Here is a 21276-nt window from a genome sequence, read left to right as displayed (position 1 = left end):
TCTAATTGTGCCACGATTTTGTCCACCTTATTCTGAATGCTACATGCATTTAAATACTCAGTCCTGCATTCTTTGCCCTTTTGAATTTTGCCTCGGTGGTACAACTTAACTTGCTCTGTTTGCATTTGTACCCAATCATTGGCTTGTCCTTCCTCACATTTATGTTACATCCATCATCTACTTGTAAACCTGCTGGCTCATCCTCAGCTCTATCATCCTTCTTCCCATCTCCCCCCCCCCCTGCCATGTATTGCTCCCACTCAGATTCAAGTGCAATCTGTCCCTTTTGTACAGGTCCCACCTGCCCCAGAAGAGGTTCCAATGATCCAAAAATCTGAATCCCTGCCCCCTACTCCAGTTCTTCAGCCACACATTTATTTGGCTCCTCATTCTATTCCTATCCTCACTGTTGTGTGGAATGGGCAGCAATCCCACCCACGATCACTACCCTTGAGGTCCAGCTTCTCAACTTCCTTCCTAACTCCCTGTATCCTGTTTTCAGGACCTCCTCCCTTTTTCTACCTATGTTGTTGGTACCAAATATGTATCGCGACTTCTGCCTGCTCACCCTCCCTTTTCAGGATATTGTGGACACGTTCAGAAACATCGTGGACCTTGGCACCTGGGAGGCAAACTACCATCCGTGTTTCTTATTCACATCCACAGAATCACCTTTTTGCCCCTCCAACTACAAAGTGCCCTATTACTACTGCCATCCTCTTCAGTTTCCTGCCTTTCTGAGCCACAGGGCCAGACTCTGTGCCAGAGGCACGGTTGCTGTTGCTTCCCCCAGGTAGGTTGTCCCCCCAACAGTACTCAAAATGGAGTACTCATTGTTGAGCAGGATGGCCACAGGGGTACTCTCCACCATCCCCCTTCCCTCTCCTGACAGCCATCCATCTATTTGTCTCCTGTAGCCTTGGGGTGACGACCTTCCTGTAGCTCCTGTCTGTCACTGCTTCAATTTCGGTAAAAGACTGAAGGTCATCGAGCTGCAGCTCCACTTCCCCAACTCGGTCTCTAAGAAGCCGCATCTCTATGCACCCGGTGCAGATGTGGCTATCAGGAGGCTGGAAGTGTCCCGGAAATCCGACAGTCAGACCAGAACACTAGCTCTGCAGACATACTGTATCATGAATCGTTCCCGGATAAAATTCCACATATCTAAAACTTTTGCTCTTTGGAGGTGCCAATCAATATTAGGGAAGTTGAAATCACTACTCCCGAGGGGATTGTTAACTCGCGCCGTCGAGTCGTAGAGCGCAGGAACGGGATATTTTCCCTACTCGGGGAAATTCCCGATTGGGAGCGCAGATGAGCAGTGCCTGTGCTCCATCGCCTCCGTTGCCAGGTACCTAATGATGCATTCGACAGTCAATGAATCGAAAGTCAGAGGCACGCGGGCGAGTGGCACAGACACTCGCGGAGACGGAGAACATTCAACTTAATATCACATCGTCTGCAGCGGCGAGGTAGGTGATAGACCGGCGGGGCTGAAGCCAGCCTCGGCCCGGACGTTTACTGGCGCGGGTGCAGAAGTTGGTGTGGACGGAGCGGTCGTGGTCCCGGGGAAGCAAAATTCCCAGTGCAGCCACAACTAAGGACTGGATGCGAGGGAGCGTCTCCATACTGGCCGTGCGATTCGTTCTCCCCTTCCTCTCGCAAGACCCTGCCTCATCGCCTATCACCCAGTCCGTGGCACACACTCACTCGGTCCGCCTGTTCCTCAGAGGGGGCTCCCACCCCAGCTCAGATCGCTGAGGCTTCCGATTCCATCCTGAACGCACAATCCGGACGAAACGCCGCATTGTAGGAGGGGTGGTGCCGAGGGAGCGCCGTAGTGAGGGAGGGGTGGTAGTGCCGCGCTGTGGAAGGGACATTGCTGAGGGAGCGCCGCACTATAGGAGGGGCATTACTGAGAGGGCGCTGCGTGAGGGACTGAAAGAGCCGAAGAGGTGCTGCAATATCAGAGAAGCGGTGGTGTGTTTGTAACATCACTGACGGAATGTCACACTGTCCGAGGGACGGTACTGAGGGAGTGTCACGCTGTCAGAGGAACAGTACTGATGGAAGGTCACACTGACTGAGGGACAGTACTGAGGGAGAGTCATGCTGTCAGCGGGATGGTACTGGGGGAGTGCTGCACTGTCAGAGGGATTGTATTATGAAGCCATCCATATTGGTGGAAAACTAGTACCAACCAAATGGTGGGATTAGAAGGTATGGTGTCTGATGGACCTGGGTGCCCATGTACACAGGTGGCTGAGGTTAACAGGAAAGTCAAAGCCTTGAGTGTTGGTTCTCCAGCCCCTGACCTTCTCTTATAGCCACCGTATCACTGGTCCAGTTGATATTTTTTGTTAATGTTGGTGCTGGGGAACACAGTGATGGAGTGTTTTTGAATGAGAAAGCTGGTCTCGACTGCCTTGTGTTGGAGAGGGCTGTTGCCTGGGGGATTGTGCAGCAGGAACAGATTTCTTTTCGATCTTTGTCAGCATCCTAGAGCAATCCCTGTGGATTTTGGTTATCTCTGTGATGCACACTTTGACTTTTTTTGGCTAAGTGCTTGGCGGAGGCCAAATGTAACCTCAGTGCATTTCTAAGTGTGGCAGAGGTCACCCATCAGCAGAGCGGTGATTGGCTCCCTTGTCTCCATGCAGGGAAACCCTCTGTGAGGGTCACCTCGAGACCAAGCCCGTGATGTGGCGCTCACACACTCCTGAAATAACTCCTAAGTTATTACCAATGTAAAGTTCAAGATTTATGATTGTTTAATGTCATTTTACAAGCTTAAAGGAGAACAAAATAATTTTACTTCAGATCCAATGCAACACAAAAGAACTACCATAAAATAAAGAACACAACAAGAAAAAAGACAATAAATGTAAATAAATAAGATAACTTAGATACATTGATTATCTGCAGATAAAGTGATGCTAAGGACAGAAGTGTCTGTACATAAGGTGACCGACAGGAAATGATAAAGTAGTAGTGGTTGGGGATGTGGTGGGGTGGCTTAGTGGGTGGGGGTGTTGATTGGCCTTACTGCTTGGGGAAAGGAACTGATTTTGAGTCTGGCATGGATGTTACATAGTCTCCTCCCTGAGGGGAGTGGGACAAACAGTCCATGAGCAGGGTGGGTGGGATCCTTCAGGATGCTACTGGACTTTTTCCAGCACCTTTCCGTATATCTGCCCTTGCTGGTGGGTAGGCTGCTGCCGACAGGGCATTGGGCAGTATTTGACAACCAGTTGTAGAGCCTGCCTTCCTTTCCAGACCATGCAGTGACACAGCTTGTTATGATGCTCTCAACTGCACATCGTTTGAAAGGCATGAGTTTTCAGGATATAGTCCAGCTCTTGCCCTCTGTACTATTGACTCAACCTGCAAGTTGATATTTAGGGAATTCTGTACAAGAACTCCCACTTTTGGTTTTGAATTTCCTCCCCATTTAGAAAATAGTCCATTCCTTTATTCCTTCTACCAAGATGTAGGACCATACACTTCCCTCACTATATCCTCTCTCACTTCTTTGCCCATTCTCCTGATCTAACCAAGTCCTTCTGCAGACTCCCTCAGTGGAGGACAGTTCCATGCATACAGTGACCCTCACTGGGGGACAGTCCCACACACACACTGACCCTCACTGGGGGTCAGACCCACACACACTGACCTCACTGGGGGATGGTCCCACACTCACACTGACCCTCACTGGGGACAGTCCCACACACACTGACCCTCACTGGGGGATGGTCCCACACACACACTGACCCTCACTGGGGATGGTCCCTCACACACACTGACCCTCTCTAGGGGACGGTCCCACACACACACTGACCCTCACTGGGGGACGGTCCCACACACACACTGACCCTCACTGGGGGACGGTCCCACACTCACACTGACCCTCACTGGGGGACAGTCCCACACACACACTGACCCTCATTGGGGGACGGTCCCACACTCACACTGACCCTCACTGGGGGTCAGACCCACACTCACACTGACCCTCACTGGGGGTCAGACCCACACTCACACTGACCCTCACGGGGGGACGGTCCCACACACACACTGACCCTCACTGGGGGACAGTCCCACACACACACTGACCCTCACTCACACTGACCCTCACTGGGGGACGGTCCCACACACACTGACCCTCACTGGGGGACGGTCCCACACACACACTGACCCTCACTGGGGGACGGTCCCACACTCACACTGACCCTCACTGGGGACAGTCCCACACACACTGACCCTCACTGGGGGATGGTCCCACACACACACTGACCCTCACTGGGGATGGTCCCTCACACACACTGACCCTCTCTAGGGGACGGTCCCACACACACACTGACCCTCACTGGGGGACGGTCCCACACACACACTGACCCTCACTGGGGGACGGTCCCACACTCACACTGACCCTCACTGGGGGACAGTCCCACACACACACTGACCCTCATTGGGGGACGGTCCCACACTCACACTGACCCTCACTGGGGGTCAGACCCACACTCACACTGACCCTCACTGGGGGTCAGACCCACACTCACACTGACCCTCACGGGGGGACGGTCCCACACACACACTGACCCTCACTGGGGGACAGTCCCACACACACACTGACCCTCACTCACACTGACCCTCACTGGGGGACGGTCCCACACACACTGACCCTCACTGGGGGACGGTCCCACACACACACTGACCCTCACTGGGGGACGGTCCCACACTCACACTGACCCTCACTGGGGGACAGTCCCACACACACACTGACCCTCATTGGGGGACGGTCCCACACTCACACTGACCCTCACTGGGGGTCAGACCCACACTCACACTGACCCTCACGGGGGGACGGTCCCACACACACACTGACCCTCACTGGGGGACAGTCCCACACACACACTGACCCTCACTCACACTGACCCTCACTGGGGGACGGTCCCACACACATTGACCCTCACTGGGGGACAGTCCCACACACACACTGACCCTCACTGGGGGTCAGACACACACTCACACTGACCCTCACTGGGGGACAGTCCCACACACACACTGACCCTCACTGGGGGTCAGACCCACACTCACACTGACCCTCACTGGGGGACAGTTTTATATGGTAACTGTCCTGGTGGATGGTCCCATGCACACATTGACCCTCACTGTGGCATTCCTACACACACTGACCCTCACTATGGGCAGTCCTATGCACACACTGACCCTCACTGTGTGTAGTCCTACATACACACTGACCCTCGCTGTTTGTAGTCCTACACACACATTGACCCTGGCTGTGTAGCCCTACACACACTGACCCTCGCTGTGTGTAGTCCTACACACACACTGACCCTCGCTGTGTAGCCCTACACACACTGACCCTCGCTGTGTGTAGTCCTACACACACATTGACCCTCGCTGTGTAGCCTTACACACACACTGACCCTCACTAGGCGACGGTCCCACACACACTGACCCTCACTGGGAGACAGTCCCACACACACTGACCCTCACTGGGGGACGGTCCCACACTCACACTGACCCTCACTGGGGGTCAGACCCACACACTGACCCTCATTGGGGTCAGATCCACACACACACACACACATACACACACACACACACACACACACACACACTGACCCTCACTGGGGGACAGTTTTATATGGTAACTGTCCTGGTGGATGGTCCCATGCACACATTGACCCTCACTGTGGCATTCCTACACACACTGACCCTCACTATGGGCAGTCCTATGCACACACTGACCCTCACTGTGTGTAGTCCTACACACACACTGACCCTCGCTGTTTGTAGTCCTACACACACACTGACCCTCACTGTGTGCAGTCCTACACACACACTGACCCTCGCTGTGTGTAGTCCTACACACACACTGACCCTCCCTGTGTAGTCCTACACACACACTGACCCTCGCTGTGTAGTCCTACACACACACTGACCCTCGCTGTGTGTAGTCCTACAGACACACTGACCCTCCCTGTGTAGTCCTACACACACACTGACCCTCGCTGTGTAGCCCTACACACACTGACCCTCGCTGTGTGTAGTCCTACACACACACTGACCCTCGCTGTGTAGTCCTACACACACACTGACCCTCGCTGTGTGTATTCCTACACACACACTGACCCTCGCTGTGTAGCCCTACACACACTGACCCTCGCTGTGTGTAGTCCTACACACACACTGACCCTCGCTGTGTAGCCCTACACACACACTGACCCTCGCTGTGTAGTCCTACATGCACACTGACCCTCGCTGTGTAACCCTATACACACACTGACCCTCGCTGTGTAGTCCTACATGCACACTGACCCTCGCTGTGTAGCCCTACACACACTGACCCTAGCTGTGTGCAACCCTACACACACTGACCCTCGCTGTGTGTAATCCTACACACACACTGACCCTCGCTGTGTGTAGTCCTACACACACACTGACACTCGCTGTGTAGTCCTACACACGCACTGACCCTCGCTGTGTGTAGTCCTACACACACACTGCCTCTTGCTGTGTGTAGTCCTACACACACACTGACCCTCGCTGTGTGTAGTCCTACACACACACTGACCCTCCCTGTGTAGTCCTACACACACACTGACCCTCGCTGTGTGTAGTCCTACACACACTCTGACCCTCGCTGTGTAGCCCTACTCACACACTGACCCTCGCTGTGTGTAGTCCTACACACACACTGACCCTTGCTGTGTGTTGTCCTACACACACACTGACACTCGCTGTGTAGTACTACACACACACTGACCCTCGCTGTGTAGTCCTACACACACACTGACCCTCGCTGTGTAGTACTACACACACACTGACCCTCGCTGTGTGTAGTCCTACACACACACTGACCCTCACTGTGTGTAGCCCTACACACACACTGACACTCGCTGTGTAGTACTACACACACACTGACCCTCGCTGTGTAGTCCTACACACACACTGACCCTCGCTGTGTGTAGCCCTACACACACACTGACACTCGCTGTGTAGTACTACACACACACTGACCCTCGCTGTGTAGTCCTACACACACACTGACCCTCGCTGTGTAGTACTACACACACACTGACCCTCGCTGTGTGTAGTCCTACACACACACTGACCCTCGCTGTGTGTAGCCCTACACACACACTGACCCTCGCTGTGTAGTCCTACACACACACTGACCCTCGCTGTGTGTTGTCCTACACACACACTGACACTCGCTGTGTAGTACTACACACACACTGACCCTCGCTGTGTAGTCCTACACACACACTGACCCTCGCTGTGTAGTACTACACACACACTGACCCTCGCTGTGTGTAGTCCTACACACACACTGACCCTCGCTGTGTGTAGCCCTACACACACACTGACCCTCGCTGTGTAGTACTACACACACACTGACCCTCGCTGTGTGTAGTCCTACACACACACTGACCCTCGCTGTGTGTAACCCTACACACACACTGACCCTCGCTGTGTAGTCCTACACACACACTGACCCTCGCTGTGTGTAGCCCTACACACACACTGACCCTCGCTGTGTAGCCCTACACACACTGACCCTCGCTGTGCAGTCCTACACACACACTGACCCTCGCTGTGTAGCCCTACACACACTGACCCTCACTGTGTAGCCCTACACACACTGACCCTCGCTGTGTAGTACTACACACACACTGACCCTCGCTGTGTAGCCCTACTCACACACTGACTCTCGCTGTGTAGCCCTACACACACACTGACCCTCGCTGTGTGTAGTCCTACACACACACTGACCCTCGCTGTGTAGCCCTACACACACACTGTCCCTCGCTGTGTGTAGTCCTACACACACACTGACCCTCGCTGTGTGTAGTCCTACACACACACTGACCCTCGCTGTGTAGCCCTACACACACACTGACCCTCGCTGTGTGTAGTCCTACACACACACTGACCCTCGCTGTGTGTAGCCCTACACACACACTGACCCTCGCTGTGTGTAACCCTACACACACACTGACCCTCGCTGTGTAGTCCTACACACACACTGACCCTCGCTGTGTAGTCCTACACACACACTGACCCTCGCTGTGTAGCCCTATACACACACTGACCCTCGCTGTGTAGTCCTACATGCACACTGACCCTCGCTGTGTAGCCCTACACACACTGACCCTAGCTGTGTGCAACCCTACACACACTGACCCTCGCTGTGTGTAATCCTACACACACACTGACCCTCGCTGTGTGTAGTCCTACACACACACTGACACTTGCTGTGTAGTCCTACACACGCACTGACCCTCGCTGTGTGTAGTCCTACACACACACTGCCTCTCGCTGTGTGTAGTCCTACACACACACTGACCCTCGCTGTGTGTAGTCCTACACACACACTGACATTCGCTGTGTAGTCCTACACACACACTGACCCTCGCTGTGTGTAGTCCTACACACACACTGACATTCGCTGTGTAGTCCTACACACACACTGACCCTCGCTGTGTGTAGTCCTACACACACACTGACCCTCGCTGTGTGTAGTCCTACACACACACTGACATTCGCTGTGTAGCCCTACACACACACTGACCCTCCCTGTGTAGTCCTACATACACACTGACCCTCGCTGTGTAGTACTACACACACACTGCCTCTTGCTGTGTGTAGTCCTACACACACACTGACCCTCGCTGTGTGTAGTCCTACACACACACTGACCCTCCCTGTGTAGTCCTACACACACACTGACCCTCACTGTGTGTAGTCCTACACACACTCTGACCCTCGCTGTGTAGCCCTACTCACACACTGACCCTCGCTGTGTGTAGTCCTACACACACACTGACCCTTGCTGTGTGTTGTCCTACACACACACTGACACTCGCTGTGTAGTACTACACACACACTGACCCTCGCTGTGTGTAGTCCTACACACACACTGACCCTCGCTGTGTGTAGCCCTACACACACACTGACCCTCGCTGTGTGTAACCCTACACACATACTGACCCTCGCTGTGTAGTCCTGCACACACACTGACCCTCGCTGTGTAGTACTACACACACACTGACCCTCGCTGTGTGTAGTCCTACACACACACTGACCCTCGCTGTGTAGTACTACACACACACTGACCCTCGCTGTGTGTAGTCCTACACACACACTGACCCTCGCTGTGTAGCCCTACTCACACACTGACCCTCGCTGTGTAGTCCTACACACACACTGACCCTCGCTGTGTAGTCCTACACACACACTGACCCTCGCTGTGTGTAGCCCTACACACACACTGACACTCGCTGTGTAGCCCTACACACACACTGACCCTCGCTGTGTAGTCCTACACACACACTGACCCTCGCTGTGTGTAGTCCTACACACACACTGACCCTCGCTGTGTAGTACTACACACACACTGACCCTCGCTGTGTGTAGTCCTACACACACACTGACCCTCGCTGTGTGTAGTCCTACACACACACTGACCCTCGCTGTGTAGCCCTACACACACACTGACACTCGCTGTGTGTAGTCCTACACACACACTGACCCTCGCTGTGTAGCCCTACACACACACTGACACTCGCTGTGTAGCCCTACACACACACTGACTCTCGCTGTGTGTAGTCCTACACACACACTGACCCTCGCTGTGTGTAGCCCTACACACAAACTGACCCTCGCTGTGTAGCCCTACACACACTGACCCTAGCTGTGTGCAACCCTACACACACTGACCCTCGCTGTGTGTAGTCCTGCACACACACTGACCCTCGCTGTGTGTAGTCCTACACACACACTGCCTCTCGCTGTGTGTAGTCCTACACACACACTGACCCTCGCTGTGTGTAGTCCTACACACACACTGACCCTCGCTGTGTAGCCCTACACACACACTGACCCTCGCTGTGTAGCACTACACACACACTGACCCTCGTTGTGTGTAGTCCTACACACACACTGACCCTCGCTGTGTAGCCCTACTCACACACTGACCCTCGCTGTGTGTAGTCCTACACACACACTGACCCTCGCTGTGTGTAGTCCTACACACACACTGACCCTCGCTGTGTGTAGTCCTACACACACACTGACCCTCGTTGTGTGTAGTCCTACACACACACTGACCCTCGCTGTGTAGCCCTACACACACACTGACCCTCGCTGTGTAGCCCTACACACACACTGACCCTCGCTGTGTAGCCCTACACACACATTGACCCTCGCTGTGTGTTGCCCTACACACACACTGACCCTCGCTGTGTGTAACCCTACACACACACTGACCCTCGCTGTGTAGTCCTACACACACACTGACCCTTGCTGTGTAGTACTACACACACACTGACCCTCGCTGTGTGTAGTCCTACACACACACTGACCCTCGCTGTGTGTAGCCCTACACACACACTGACCCTCGCTGTGTGTAGCCCTACACACACACTGACCCTCGCTGTGTGTAGCCCTACACACACACTGACCCTCGCTGTGTGTAGCCCTACACACACACTGACCCTCGCTGTGTAGCCCTACACACACACTGACCCTCGCTGTGTAGTCCTACACACACACTGACCCTCGCTGTGTAGTACTACACACACTCTGACCCTCGCTGTGTGTAGCCCTACACACACACTGACCCTCGCTGTGTGTAACCCTACACACACACTGACCCTCGCTGTGTGTAGCCCTACACACACACTGACCCTCGCTGTGTAGTACTACACACACACTGACCCTCGCTGTGTGTAGTCCTACACACACACTGACCCTCGCTGTGTGTAGTCCTACACACACACTGACCCTCGCTGTGTAGTACTACACACACTCTGACCCTCGCTGTGTGTAGCCCTACACACACACTGACCCTCGCTGTGTGTAACCCTACACACACACTGACCCTCGCTGTGTGTAGCCCTACACACACACTGACCCTCGCTGTGTAGTACTACACACACACTGACCCTCGCTGTGTGTAGCCCTACACACACACTGACCCTCGCTGTGTGTAGTCCTACACACACACTGACCCTCGCTGTGTGTAGTCCTACACACACACTGACCCTCGCTGTGTAGCCCTACACACACTGACCCTCGCTGTGTGTAGTCCTACACACACACTGACCCTCGCTGTGTAGCCCTACACACACACTGACCCTCGCTGTGTAGTCCTACACACACACTGACCCTCCCTGTGTAGTCCTACACACACACTGACACTCGCTTTTTAGTCCTACACACACACTGACCCTCGCTGTGTAGTACTACATACATATTGACTCGCTCTGCCGCTGAGTTTTATGACCTACAGACTCACTTACAGGGAGGCTTTGCAACTTATGAATTCAGTATCATTTTTCATAAAATTCTCTTGTTCTTGTCCATTTTCCTCTAATGCTTGCTAATAAAGAATTGCTGGGTGGGATATGGTAACATATGTGTGCTTTGGTAATGAATTTACTTTCTACTTTGAGAATTAGTGATCATAATGAATGTGAAATAATAAAAAGGTGTTGGACTTGGTCCAAGTACCAGCCTGGCCTCCGTGAGCCATGCTTGGGCCCCAACATCTCTGAAGAGGGGTCTGTGAGGACCATCACATCAGCCCGTTGCCTGACCAGCCCGTGAGACCATTTCCCACATGTCTGTAAGGTGGATGGGAAACAACTTTTGCCACGTCTGATTTAGACCAATGCTGATGGTGTGATGGGTTAGTCTATTAATGAATGGGTTTAAAAGACTGAATTAGCTGGGCCTTTTGCTGAGCCATATAGCTGTGGGTCAGGGAACAGCCTCATTCTGGATGTGATCGGCATAGAGTATGTCCTCTCAGACATCAGGGTGGCAGGGTAACTCAGTGGTTAGTGTTACACTTTACAGTGATCAGTGACCTAGGTTCAATTCTCGCCGCTGTCTATAAGGAGTTTGTGGGTTTCATCCAAGTGCTCCAGTTTCCTCCCACAATCCAAAGCCATAAAAGTAAATTGTGGGCATGCATGATGAAAATGAATCAGCCACAATTGAATAATGGAGCAGAGTCGATGGGCTGATGGTTTTGTGGACACTTGTGGGCTGTCCCCAACATATGCTTGGACTGTGTTGGTCGTTGATGCAAACAATGCATTTCACTGCTTGTTTTGATGTACAAGTGACAAATAAAGCTAATCTCTAAATCTTTCAGTGGGGGTACCACAGTCCAGGATATTGCAGTCACGCGACTGACAACAAAGCTGAGGGTCAGGCCTAGTGGTGGGGAAGGGGTTTGATGCTGGGCTTTGGCCTGTCATTCCACATACATCTGCTCCATTTGTGCTGGGAACAATCTGATCCTTTTTTGTTTTCCCAGCTTAAACACGACACAGCAAATGCAGAATCTGCACCTCTGCAACTCTACTAGAGGCTGCAGTCCCGCCTCTCCCAATGCAGCGAAGCGTCTTTACCGCAACCTGTCCAACAAGTTCAAAGGAAGCCACTCGTCTTTCGAAGAAGTGAGCCAGGCCACGAGGACAGAGAAGGAGCAGCTGAGGGTTGCCTCACTGGTGAGTCAATGGGTTTCTCTGGTTTGTAAAAGTAGCCAGCACCAGGGGGGGGAATCACATTGGAGAAAGTGTGAGGATTAGGAGAACCCAGGGCTGTGGAATAAAGAGGAAATCATTGAGCCGTGAACGCGAGTGGCATTGACCCTACGTGCTGACCAGTAGACACACAGTCACCCCATCCGCCTTGTGCTCAATGCTTAGCCCTGAGGTCCTCCTGCAAACTCTGGGTCAGACTTGCTGAGATCCTCCACAGATGCAGCCCAACCTAGTAAGCCATCAGCATTGTGTGTGTGTGTTCATTCCAGCATCTTCAGAATCTCTTGTGTTCAGTATCAAACTCTTCTCACACTAAGAAAATTCATCCAAACCATCATCAGTTCCCATCTCATTTTCCACAACACTTCTCAATGTGATGGCAAACACACTGACAATGTGAACTACCTGAGAAGATAAAACAGGTTCAGGGTCAGACCTGACGCCTGCATCTTCATTCAATGGGCCGATCCAATCCTGGCCTCAACATCAGTGGTTTTAATTTGGCTTTTTTTGACACTTATCAACAAAAAAGACTCTTTTGTGTCAAAGTGAAAACAGATCTCTACAAAGTGATCTAAACTAATTACAAATATAAAACACAAAATAATTGATTGTACAAGTATTCACCTCCTTTAATATGACACACCAAATCATCACTGGTGCAGCCAATTGGTTTTAAAAGTCACATAATTTGTTAAATGGGTATGTTTTGGAGACCTACGAGCAGTCAAAGTGTTTCAATTGTTACGAACCCCGTAACTGGGTGTCTTACCAGCAAAGATATAAGTGTCCTTTGGAGTCTGGTGATACTATTTCCAACAATATTTATTAGCAAAAATATACAAAATAATATCAATGTAAATATACAGAGAATATACGTTAGCAATACTAAACCTAAAAGTGCGGGTATAATAATAATCACTAATGAATCAAGCTCTATCGTTGTCTAGGGGATAATGAAGTGTCAGATGGAAATATAAAGTTCAGTTCAGTTCATGCAGGCTGCGGTAGTTGTTGGTCATGGTGTTTCAATTGTTGGGGAGAGAGAGAGAAGGAGAGAGAACGTGCAAACAATAACAGCTATTATCTTGCCAACCTTCCTTTACGATTTTGATCCGTCGATGCATTGTTGTTGTGGCCATTCACGTATGACCCTTCCGTCCTTTAGCTAGACTGTTCTTCCGTGGTGGACTCATCACCCAGGCAAGGGTGGACACACACACAAGCCCCTACCGGTCTCGCTACAAAACACTGTGAAAATTTTACCGACCCTTCGTTCGGTCTCCGATCTCCCACCCTGTCACGTGGTTGTTCTGATGCTCACTAGCGTTTCTCCTGGTGCGTCTGAGGGGTGTTACCCCCAGATCTCACTTTTATCCCCACTCACGGGGTCTCAGGTGTCAATCAGGTTGGGATGATGTAACCCATCAAACCAGCCCACTCTGGTTGCCCCCTGAGGGTTTTCAATGAATAGAACAGTACCAAGTACACAATCCTTTTCCAAAAGACAATAGCAGTAATCAATGGTTCCACTCTCCTTTTGTTAGTAGGAGACATTCCACCTTAGCTATGCCTCTCTCTCATTAACTTTCATGAGCTGTTATCAATAACAACTGCCCTGGCAGATTTCCTTTTGTCTCTCTTACTTCCTTGTTAGCAGCATCAAAATAGTAGCGATTTGCGATTCTCCAAAAAGGAGGGGGCATGGGCCACTCTGCACCTTCTGCCCATCAGAGTTGTTCATCCTTCGTAACACAATTGATTGTAGTAAAAATAAACCTGTATCTGGAAGATCCATCTGCTAGTGAGTCAGTCGATGGATACAAAAAAATTTCCAAGTCACTGAATATTTCTTGGAGTACAGTTAAGTCAATAATCAAGAAATGGAAAGAATATGGCACAGCTATAAATCTGCCTAGAGCAGGCATTCCTCAAAAACTGACTGACCATGCAAGAAGGGGATTAGTGAGGGAGGCCACCACCGAGACCTATGACAACTCTAGAGGAGTTACAAGCTTCAGTGGCTGAGATGGGAGAGACTGCGCATACAACAACTGTTGCCCAAGTGCTTCACTAGTTGCAGTTTTATGGGAGAATGGAAAAGAAAAAAGCCACTATTGAAAAAAACTTACATGAAATCTCAGCTGGTGTTTATCAGAAGGCATGTGGGAGACTCTGAATTCAGCTGGAAGAGGGTTTTATGGTCTGATGAAACCAAAATTGAGCTTTTTTGGCCATCAGACTAAACACTATATTTGGTGTAAGCCAAATACTGCACGTCATCAAAACACACCATCTCTACTGTGAAGCATGGTGGTGGCTGCATCATGCTGTGGGGATGCTTCATTGCAGTCGGCCCTGGAAGGCTTGTGAAGGGAGAGGGTAAAATGAATGCGGCAGAATACAGAGAAATCTTGGAGGAAAACCTGATACAGTCTGGAAGAGAACTGAGATTTGGGAGAATATTTGTTTTCCAGCAAGACAATGACCCCAAGCATAAAGCCAAAGCTACACAGGAATGGCTTAAAAACAACAAATGTAATGTCCTACAGAGTCCATCAGTGCCCTGACGTCAATCCAATTGAGAATTTTGTGGCTGGACTTGAAAATGGTTGTTCACCCATGATCCCCTTACATTCTGACAGAGCTTGAGCAATTTTGTAAAGAAGAATGGGGAAAAATTGCTGTGTCCAGATGTGCAAAGCTGATGGAAGCCTATCCACACAAGACTGATTGTTGCCAAAGGTGCATCTACTAAATACTGACTTGAAGGGACTGAATACTTATGCAATCAATTATTTTATGTTTTATATTTGTAATTAGTTTAGATCACTTTGTAGAGATCTATTTTCACTTTGGCACAAGTGTCTTTTTCTGTTGATCATTGTCAAAAAAGCCAAATTAAATCCACAGTGATTCAGTGTTGTAAAACAATAAAACATAAACATTTCTAAGGGGAATTGTGATTATTTTTTATAGACACTGGACCTACTTTTACACTCCACAGCAATAAAGACCAGCACTCTATTACCCCTAGACCTGCACGTGTCGTAAATAAAGTATTTTTAAAAGCCCCACAGATGCTGCAAATCTGAAATAAAAACAGGAGATGCTGGAAAACTGCAGCATCTGTGGGAAGGGAAACAGTGCATTCTGGGTTTCCAGGTCTAGGGAAAAGAAACGCTCAGTGTTCCAAACTTCCAGATACAGGCTGCTTGGTTAGGAATGGGGAAGAGAGAAACAAGGTAGCAGAGAAGGGTGGGTAGAACAAAGGGAATCTCTCGGATAGGGTGCGACTAGATGAGCTCTCAGTAGTTAAGGACTAATTAAGGTCAAGTTATCTACTTTGTGTGATGTGTTGCCAATGGAATGAAGACCTGGATTAATGAAGACTGGAAGAATGAGAGATGACCTTACTGAAACACAAGCTTCTGAGGCTGTTTGCTGGAGGGTAGATGTTTCTTCTGGTTGGGTGGGGGGGGGGGGGAGTGGTCTAGAAGTAGTGGGAGGATGAACTGAGTCAGTAGGAGGTGCATCCATTTCTAAAGGTGAACAGGAGATGGGGGGAGGGAGAGTTGTGAACGGGCAGAATCCTTTTCCTGAGAGTTGAGTCAGTGAATATATTCCAGTGGAGACAGACTTTTCCGCAGCAGGAGAATTAAGAATGAATGGGATGAGGCAGGAAACAGAGTTGGTCATGACTGGATCAGCCTTGGTGAGCAGGATGGTGCAGGAGGGCTGAGTGGCCAAATCCTGTTTCCGTTTAACATCCCTGTGCCTTAGGTAAAGAGCTGAGTGCTGAGGCAGAGAGAGACAGGGCTAGACCTCTAGAATCAGATAGACCCTCCTGGTGGCCGCTGGCCTCAGTGGTGGCTTCAGTGAAGATGATGCTTGCCGAAGCTGAGGATCACTGTATTCTAACTGATATTGTGAGCTCTCTTGCAGAACCTACACTGTAACGAGGCACTATTCGAGGCAGTGGGGCAGCAGGATCTTCAAGCCGTGAGCCTGCTCCTGAGTCACTACAGTCAGGACGAGTTGGATCTCAACACTCCCAACAGTGAGGGGCTGATGCCGCTGGATATTGCTGTCATGACCAACAGCGTTCCAGTAGCTCGCATCTTACTGCAGGCAGGCGCCGTGGAGAGTCCGCACTGTGAGTTCCCTCCCCTCACCTTGTCCTCAGTATTCAGAGCAGAAACGTTTCTCCATACAACATAACTGGGATTGTTTAGGGCTACAGGTCCTGACAGGGCTCTGTTCCCAAGAACTGTTTATAACCCAAACAGTTCATAGGCTGGAAGTGTGACTGCTCGGCAATATATTTCAGTAAAAACCTAGACCAACAAGGCCACCGTGTAGTTAAACAAGGGCATTTAACTCAAACATTGACATCTCTGCAAAAGATGATAATATTGCCGCAGCAAATGACGTCTATCTATTTCTTGCCGAATGATGAAAGGCCGAGATAGAGTGGACGTGGAGAGGATGTTTCCTATGATGGGGAAGTCTAAGACCAGAGGACACATCTTCAGAATAGAGGGGTGTCCATTTAGAATGGTGATGAGGAGGAATTTCTTAAGCCAGAGTGTGGTGAATCTAGATTTCTTTGCCATAGGCGGCTGTGCTGGCCAAGTCTTTTATATTTAAAGACTTTTATATTTAAGGGGTATATTTAAGGCAGATATTGATAGATTCTTGATTGGTCATGGCATGAAGGCATACAGGGAGAAGGCAGGAGACTGGGGCTGAGAGGGAAATGGATCAGCCGTTATGAAATGGTGGAGCAGACTTGATGGGCCAAATGGCCTAATTCTGCTCCTATGTCTAAATCCATGCATCTCCCATACATACTGTAAGACCATAAAAACTATATATGTTCTTCCCATGACCACATGGGTTTCCTCTAGGAGCTCCGGCTTCCTCCCACATTCCCAGGACGTATGGGTTAGTAGGTGAATTGGTCACATGGGTGTATTTGGGCAGTGCAGGCTAATTGGGCTGGAAAGGTCTGTAACTGTGCTGTATCTCTAAATTACAATTAAGACTTGGAGCAAAATTAGGCCATTCCGCCCATTGAGTGCTCCACTATTTGATTTCTTTTCCTTCTCAACCCCGTTCTCTTGACTTACCCTGTAATGTTTGACACCATTACTAATCAAAAATTTATCAACTTGCATTTCAAATATGCCCAAGCCTTGGGACACCAGTGCAGGAAATTCTGGAATATTCAGCGGGTCAGACAGCCTCTGCAGAGAGAGAAACACAGTTACTGCTTCATGCCAGTGGCCATCTGAACTCAACAGTTAGAGTGTTGGGTTTGAACTGAGAGAGTGTTTTGTCATTAAATGCAGGTTTGGGTGGGAGAGTGTGGGGGGAGTCCTTGAGGTCAGTAGATGGGGGGGGGGTCAGTCCCTGAGGTCAGTAGGTGGGGGGGATCAGTCCCTGAGGTCAGTAGGTGGTGGTGGGGGGGTCAGTCCCTGAGGTCAGTAGGTGGTGGGGGAGAGTGTTGTGGTGGGAGGGGGCAGCTCCTGAGGTCAGTAGATGGGGGGGTCAGTCCCTGAGGTCAGTAGGTGGTGGTGTGGGGGTCAGTCCCTGAGGTCAGCAGGTGGTTGGGGGGGGGTCAGTCCCTGAGGTCAGTAGGTGGTGGTGGGGGGGTCAGTCCCTGAGGTCAGTAGATGGGGGGGTCAGTCCCTGAGGTCAGTAGGTGGTGTTGGGGGGGGGTCAGTCCCTGAGGTCAGTAGATGGGGGGGTCAGTCCCTGAGGTCAGTAGGTGGTGGTGGGGGGGTCAGTCCCTGAGGTCAGTAGATGGGGGGGTCAGTCCCTGAGGTCAGCAGGTGGTGGTGGGGGGGTCAGTCCCTGAGGTCAGTAGGTGGGGGGGATCAGTCCCTGAGGTCAGTAGGTGGTGGTGGGGGGGTCAGTCCCTGAGGTCAGTAGGTGGGGGGGATCAGTCCCTGAGGTCAGTAGGTGGTGGTGGGGGGGTCAGTCCCTGAGGTCAGTAGGTGGGGGGGATCAGTCCCTGAGGTCAACAGGTGGTGGTGGGGGGGTCAGTCCCTGAGGTCAGTAGGTGGTGTTGGGGTCAGTCCCTGAGGTCAGTTGGTGGTGGGGGAGAGTGTTGTGGTGGGAGGGGGCAGCTCCTGAGGTCAGTAGATGGGGGGGGTCAGTCCCTGAGGTCAGTAGATGGGGGGGGTCAGTCCCTGAGGTCAGTTGGTGGTGGGGGAGAGTGTTGTGGTGGGAGGGGGCATCTCCTGAGGTCAGTAGATGGGGGGGGGGTCAGTCCCTGAGGTCAGTAGGTGGTGGTGGGGGGGGTCAGTCCCTGAGGTCAGTAGGTGGTGGTGGGGGGATCAGTCCCTGAGGTCAGTAGGTGGGGGGGATCAGTCCCTGAGGTCAGTAGGTGGTGGTGGGGGGGTCAGTCCCCGAGGTCAGTAGGTGGTGGGGGAGAGTGTTGTGGTGGGAGGGGGCAGCTCCTGAGGTCAGTAGGTGGGGGGGGTCAGTCCCTGAGGTCAGTAGGTGGTGGTGGGGGGGTCAGTCCCTGAGGTCAGTAGGTGGTGTTGGGGTCAGTCCCTGAGGTCAGTAGGTGGTGGTGGGGGGATCAGTCCCTGAGGTCAGTAGGTGGTGGTGGGGGGGTCAGTCCCTGAGGTCAGTAGGTGGTGGGGGAGAGTGTTGTGGTGGGAGGGGGCAGCTCCTGAGGTCAGTAGGTGGGGGGGTCAGTCCCTGAGGTCAGTAGGTGGTGTTGGGGTCAGTCCCTGAGGTCAGTAGGTGGTGGGGGAGAGTGTTGTGGTGGGAGGGGGCAGCTCCTGAGGTCAGTAGATGGGGGGGTCAGTCCCTGAGGTCAGTAGGTGGTGTTGGGGTCAGTCCCTGAGGTCAGCAGGTGGTGGGGGAGAGTGTTGTGGTGGGAGGGGGCAGCTCCTGAGGTCAGTAGGTGGGGGGGTCAGTCCCTGAGGTCAGTAGGTGGTGTTGGGGTCAGTCCCTGAGGTCAGTAGGTGGTGGGGGAGAGTGTTGTGGTGGGAGGGGGCAGCTCCTGAGGTCAGTAGATGGGGGGGTCAGTCCCTGAGGTCAGTAGGTGGTGGTGGGGGGGTCAGTCCCTGAGGTCAGTAGGTGGGGGGGATCAGTCCCTGAGGTCAGTAGGTGGTGGTGGGGGGGTCAGTCCCTGAGGTCAGCAGGTGGTGGGGGAGAGTGTTGTGGTGGGAGGGGGCAGCTCCTGAGGTCAGTAGATGGGGGGGTCAGTCCCTGAGGTCAGTAGGTGGGGGGGGTCAGTCCCTGAGGTCAGCAGGTGGTGGGGGAGAGTGTTGTGGTGGGAGGGGGCAGCTCCTGAGGTCAGTAGGTGGGGGGGTCAGTCCCTGAGGTCAGTAGGTGGTGGTGGGGGGGTCAGTCCCTGAGGTCAGTAGGTGGTGGTGGGGGGGATCAGTCCCTGAGGTCAGTAGGTGGTGGTGGGGGGGTCAGTCCCTGAGGTCAGTAGGTGGTGGGGGAGAGTGTTGTGGTGGGAGGGGGCAGCTCCTGAGGTCAGTAGGTGGGGGGGTCAGTCCCTGAGGTCAGTAGGTGGTGTTGGGGTCAGTCCCTGAGGTCAGCAGGTGGTGGGGGAGAGTGTGGTGGTGGGGGGGGTCAGTCCCTGAGGTCAGTAGGTGGTGTTGGGGTCAGTCCCTGAGGTCAGTAGGTGGTGGGGGAGAGTGTTGTGGTGGGAGGGGGCAGCTCCTGAGGTCAGTAGATGGGGGGGTCAGTCCCTGAGGTCAGTAGGTGGTGGTGGGGGGGTCAGTCCCTGAGGTCAGTAGGTGGGGGGGTCAGTCCCTGAGGTCAGTAGGTGGTGGTGGGGGGGGTCAGTCCCTGAGGTCAGTAGGTGGGGGGGATCAGTCCCTGAGGTCAGTAGGTGGGGGGGTCAGTCCCTGAGGTCAGCAGGTGGTGGGGGAGAGTGTTGTGGTGGGAGGGGGCAGCTCCTGAGGTCAGTAGATGGGGGGGTCAGTCCCTGAGGTCAGTAGGTGGTGTTGGGGTCAGTCCCTGAGGTCAGTAGGTGGTGGGGGAGAGTGTTGTGGTGGGAGGGGGCAGCTCCTGAGGTCAGTAGATGGGGGGGTCAGTCCCTGAGGTCAGTAGGTGGTGTTGGGGTCAGTCCCTGAGGTCAGTAGATGGGGGGGTCAGTCCCTGAGGTCAGTAGGTGGTGGTGGGGGGGTCAGTCCCTGAGGTCAGTAGGTGGTGTTGGGGTCAGTCCCTGAGGTCAGTAGGTGGTGGTGGGGGGGTCAGTCCCTGAGGTCAGTAGGTGGGGGGGTCAGTCCCTGAGGTCAGTAGGTGGTGGTGGGGGGGGTCAGTCCCTGAGGTCAGTAGGTGGTGGTGGGGGGGTCAGTCCCTGAGGTCAGTAGGTGGGGGGGTCAGTCCCTGAGGTCAGTAGGTGGTGTTGGGGGGGTCAGTCCCCGAGGTCAGTAGGTGGTGGTGGGGGGGTCAGTCCCCGAGGTCAGTAGGTGGTGGTGGGGGGGTCAGTCCCTGAGGTCAGCAGGTGGTGGTGGGGGGGTCAGTCCCTGAGGTCAGTAGGTGGTGGTGGGGGGGTCAGTCCCTGAGGTCAGTAGATGGGGGGATCAGTCCCTGAGGTCAGTAGGTGGTGGTGGGGGGGGTCAGTCCCTGAGGTCAGTAGATGGGGGGGTCAGTCCCTGAGGTCAGCAGGTGGTGGGGGAGAGTGTTGTGGTGGGAGGGGGCAGCTCCTGAGGTC

The 21276-nt window shown here is 52.6% G+C and overlaps 1 protein-coding gene across 1 annotated transcript in view; it reads left to right on the top strand.

The window, feature by feature from the left end:
- The first annotated feature begins 1377 nt into the window (after nucleotides 1–1377).
- LOC140714851 (ankyrin repeat and fibronectin type-III domain-containing protein 1-like) overlaps nucleotides 1378–21276 on the top strand; it is a 92919-nt gene continuing 73020 nt past the window's right edge. Inside the window, exons 1-3 of the mRNA XM_073026525.1 lie at nucleotides 1378–1472; nucleotides 12356–12548; nucleotides 16530–16740. Coding sequence (XP_072882626.1) covers nucleotides 1378–1472; nucleotides 12356–12548; nucleotides 16530–16740 — 499 coding nt within the window. The remainder of the gene's footprint in view (nucleotides 1473–12355; nucleotides 12549–16529; nucleotides 16741–21276) is intronic.

This window comes from Hemitrygon akajei, chromosome 22, assembly GCF_048418815.1.
Source record: "Hemitrygon akajei chromosome 22, sHemAka1.3, whole genome shotgun sequence".
NCBI lineage: Eukaryota > Metazoa > Chordata > Chondrichthyes > Myliobatiformes > Dasyatidae > Hemitrygon > Hemitrygon akajei.
Note: the sequence above shows the minus strand (reverse complement) of the source record. Positions and strands in the feature narration are given on the sequence as shown.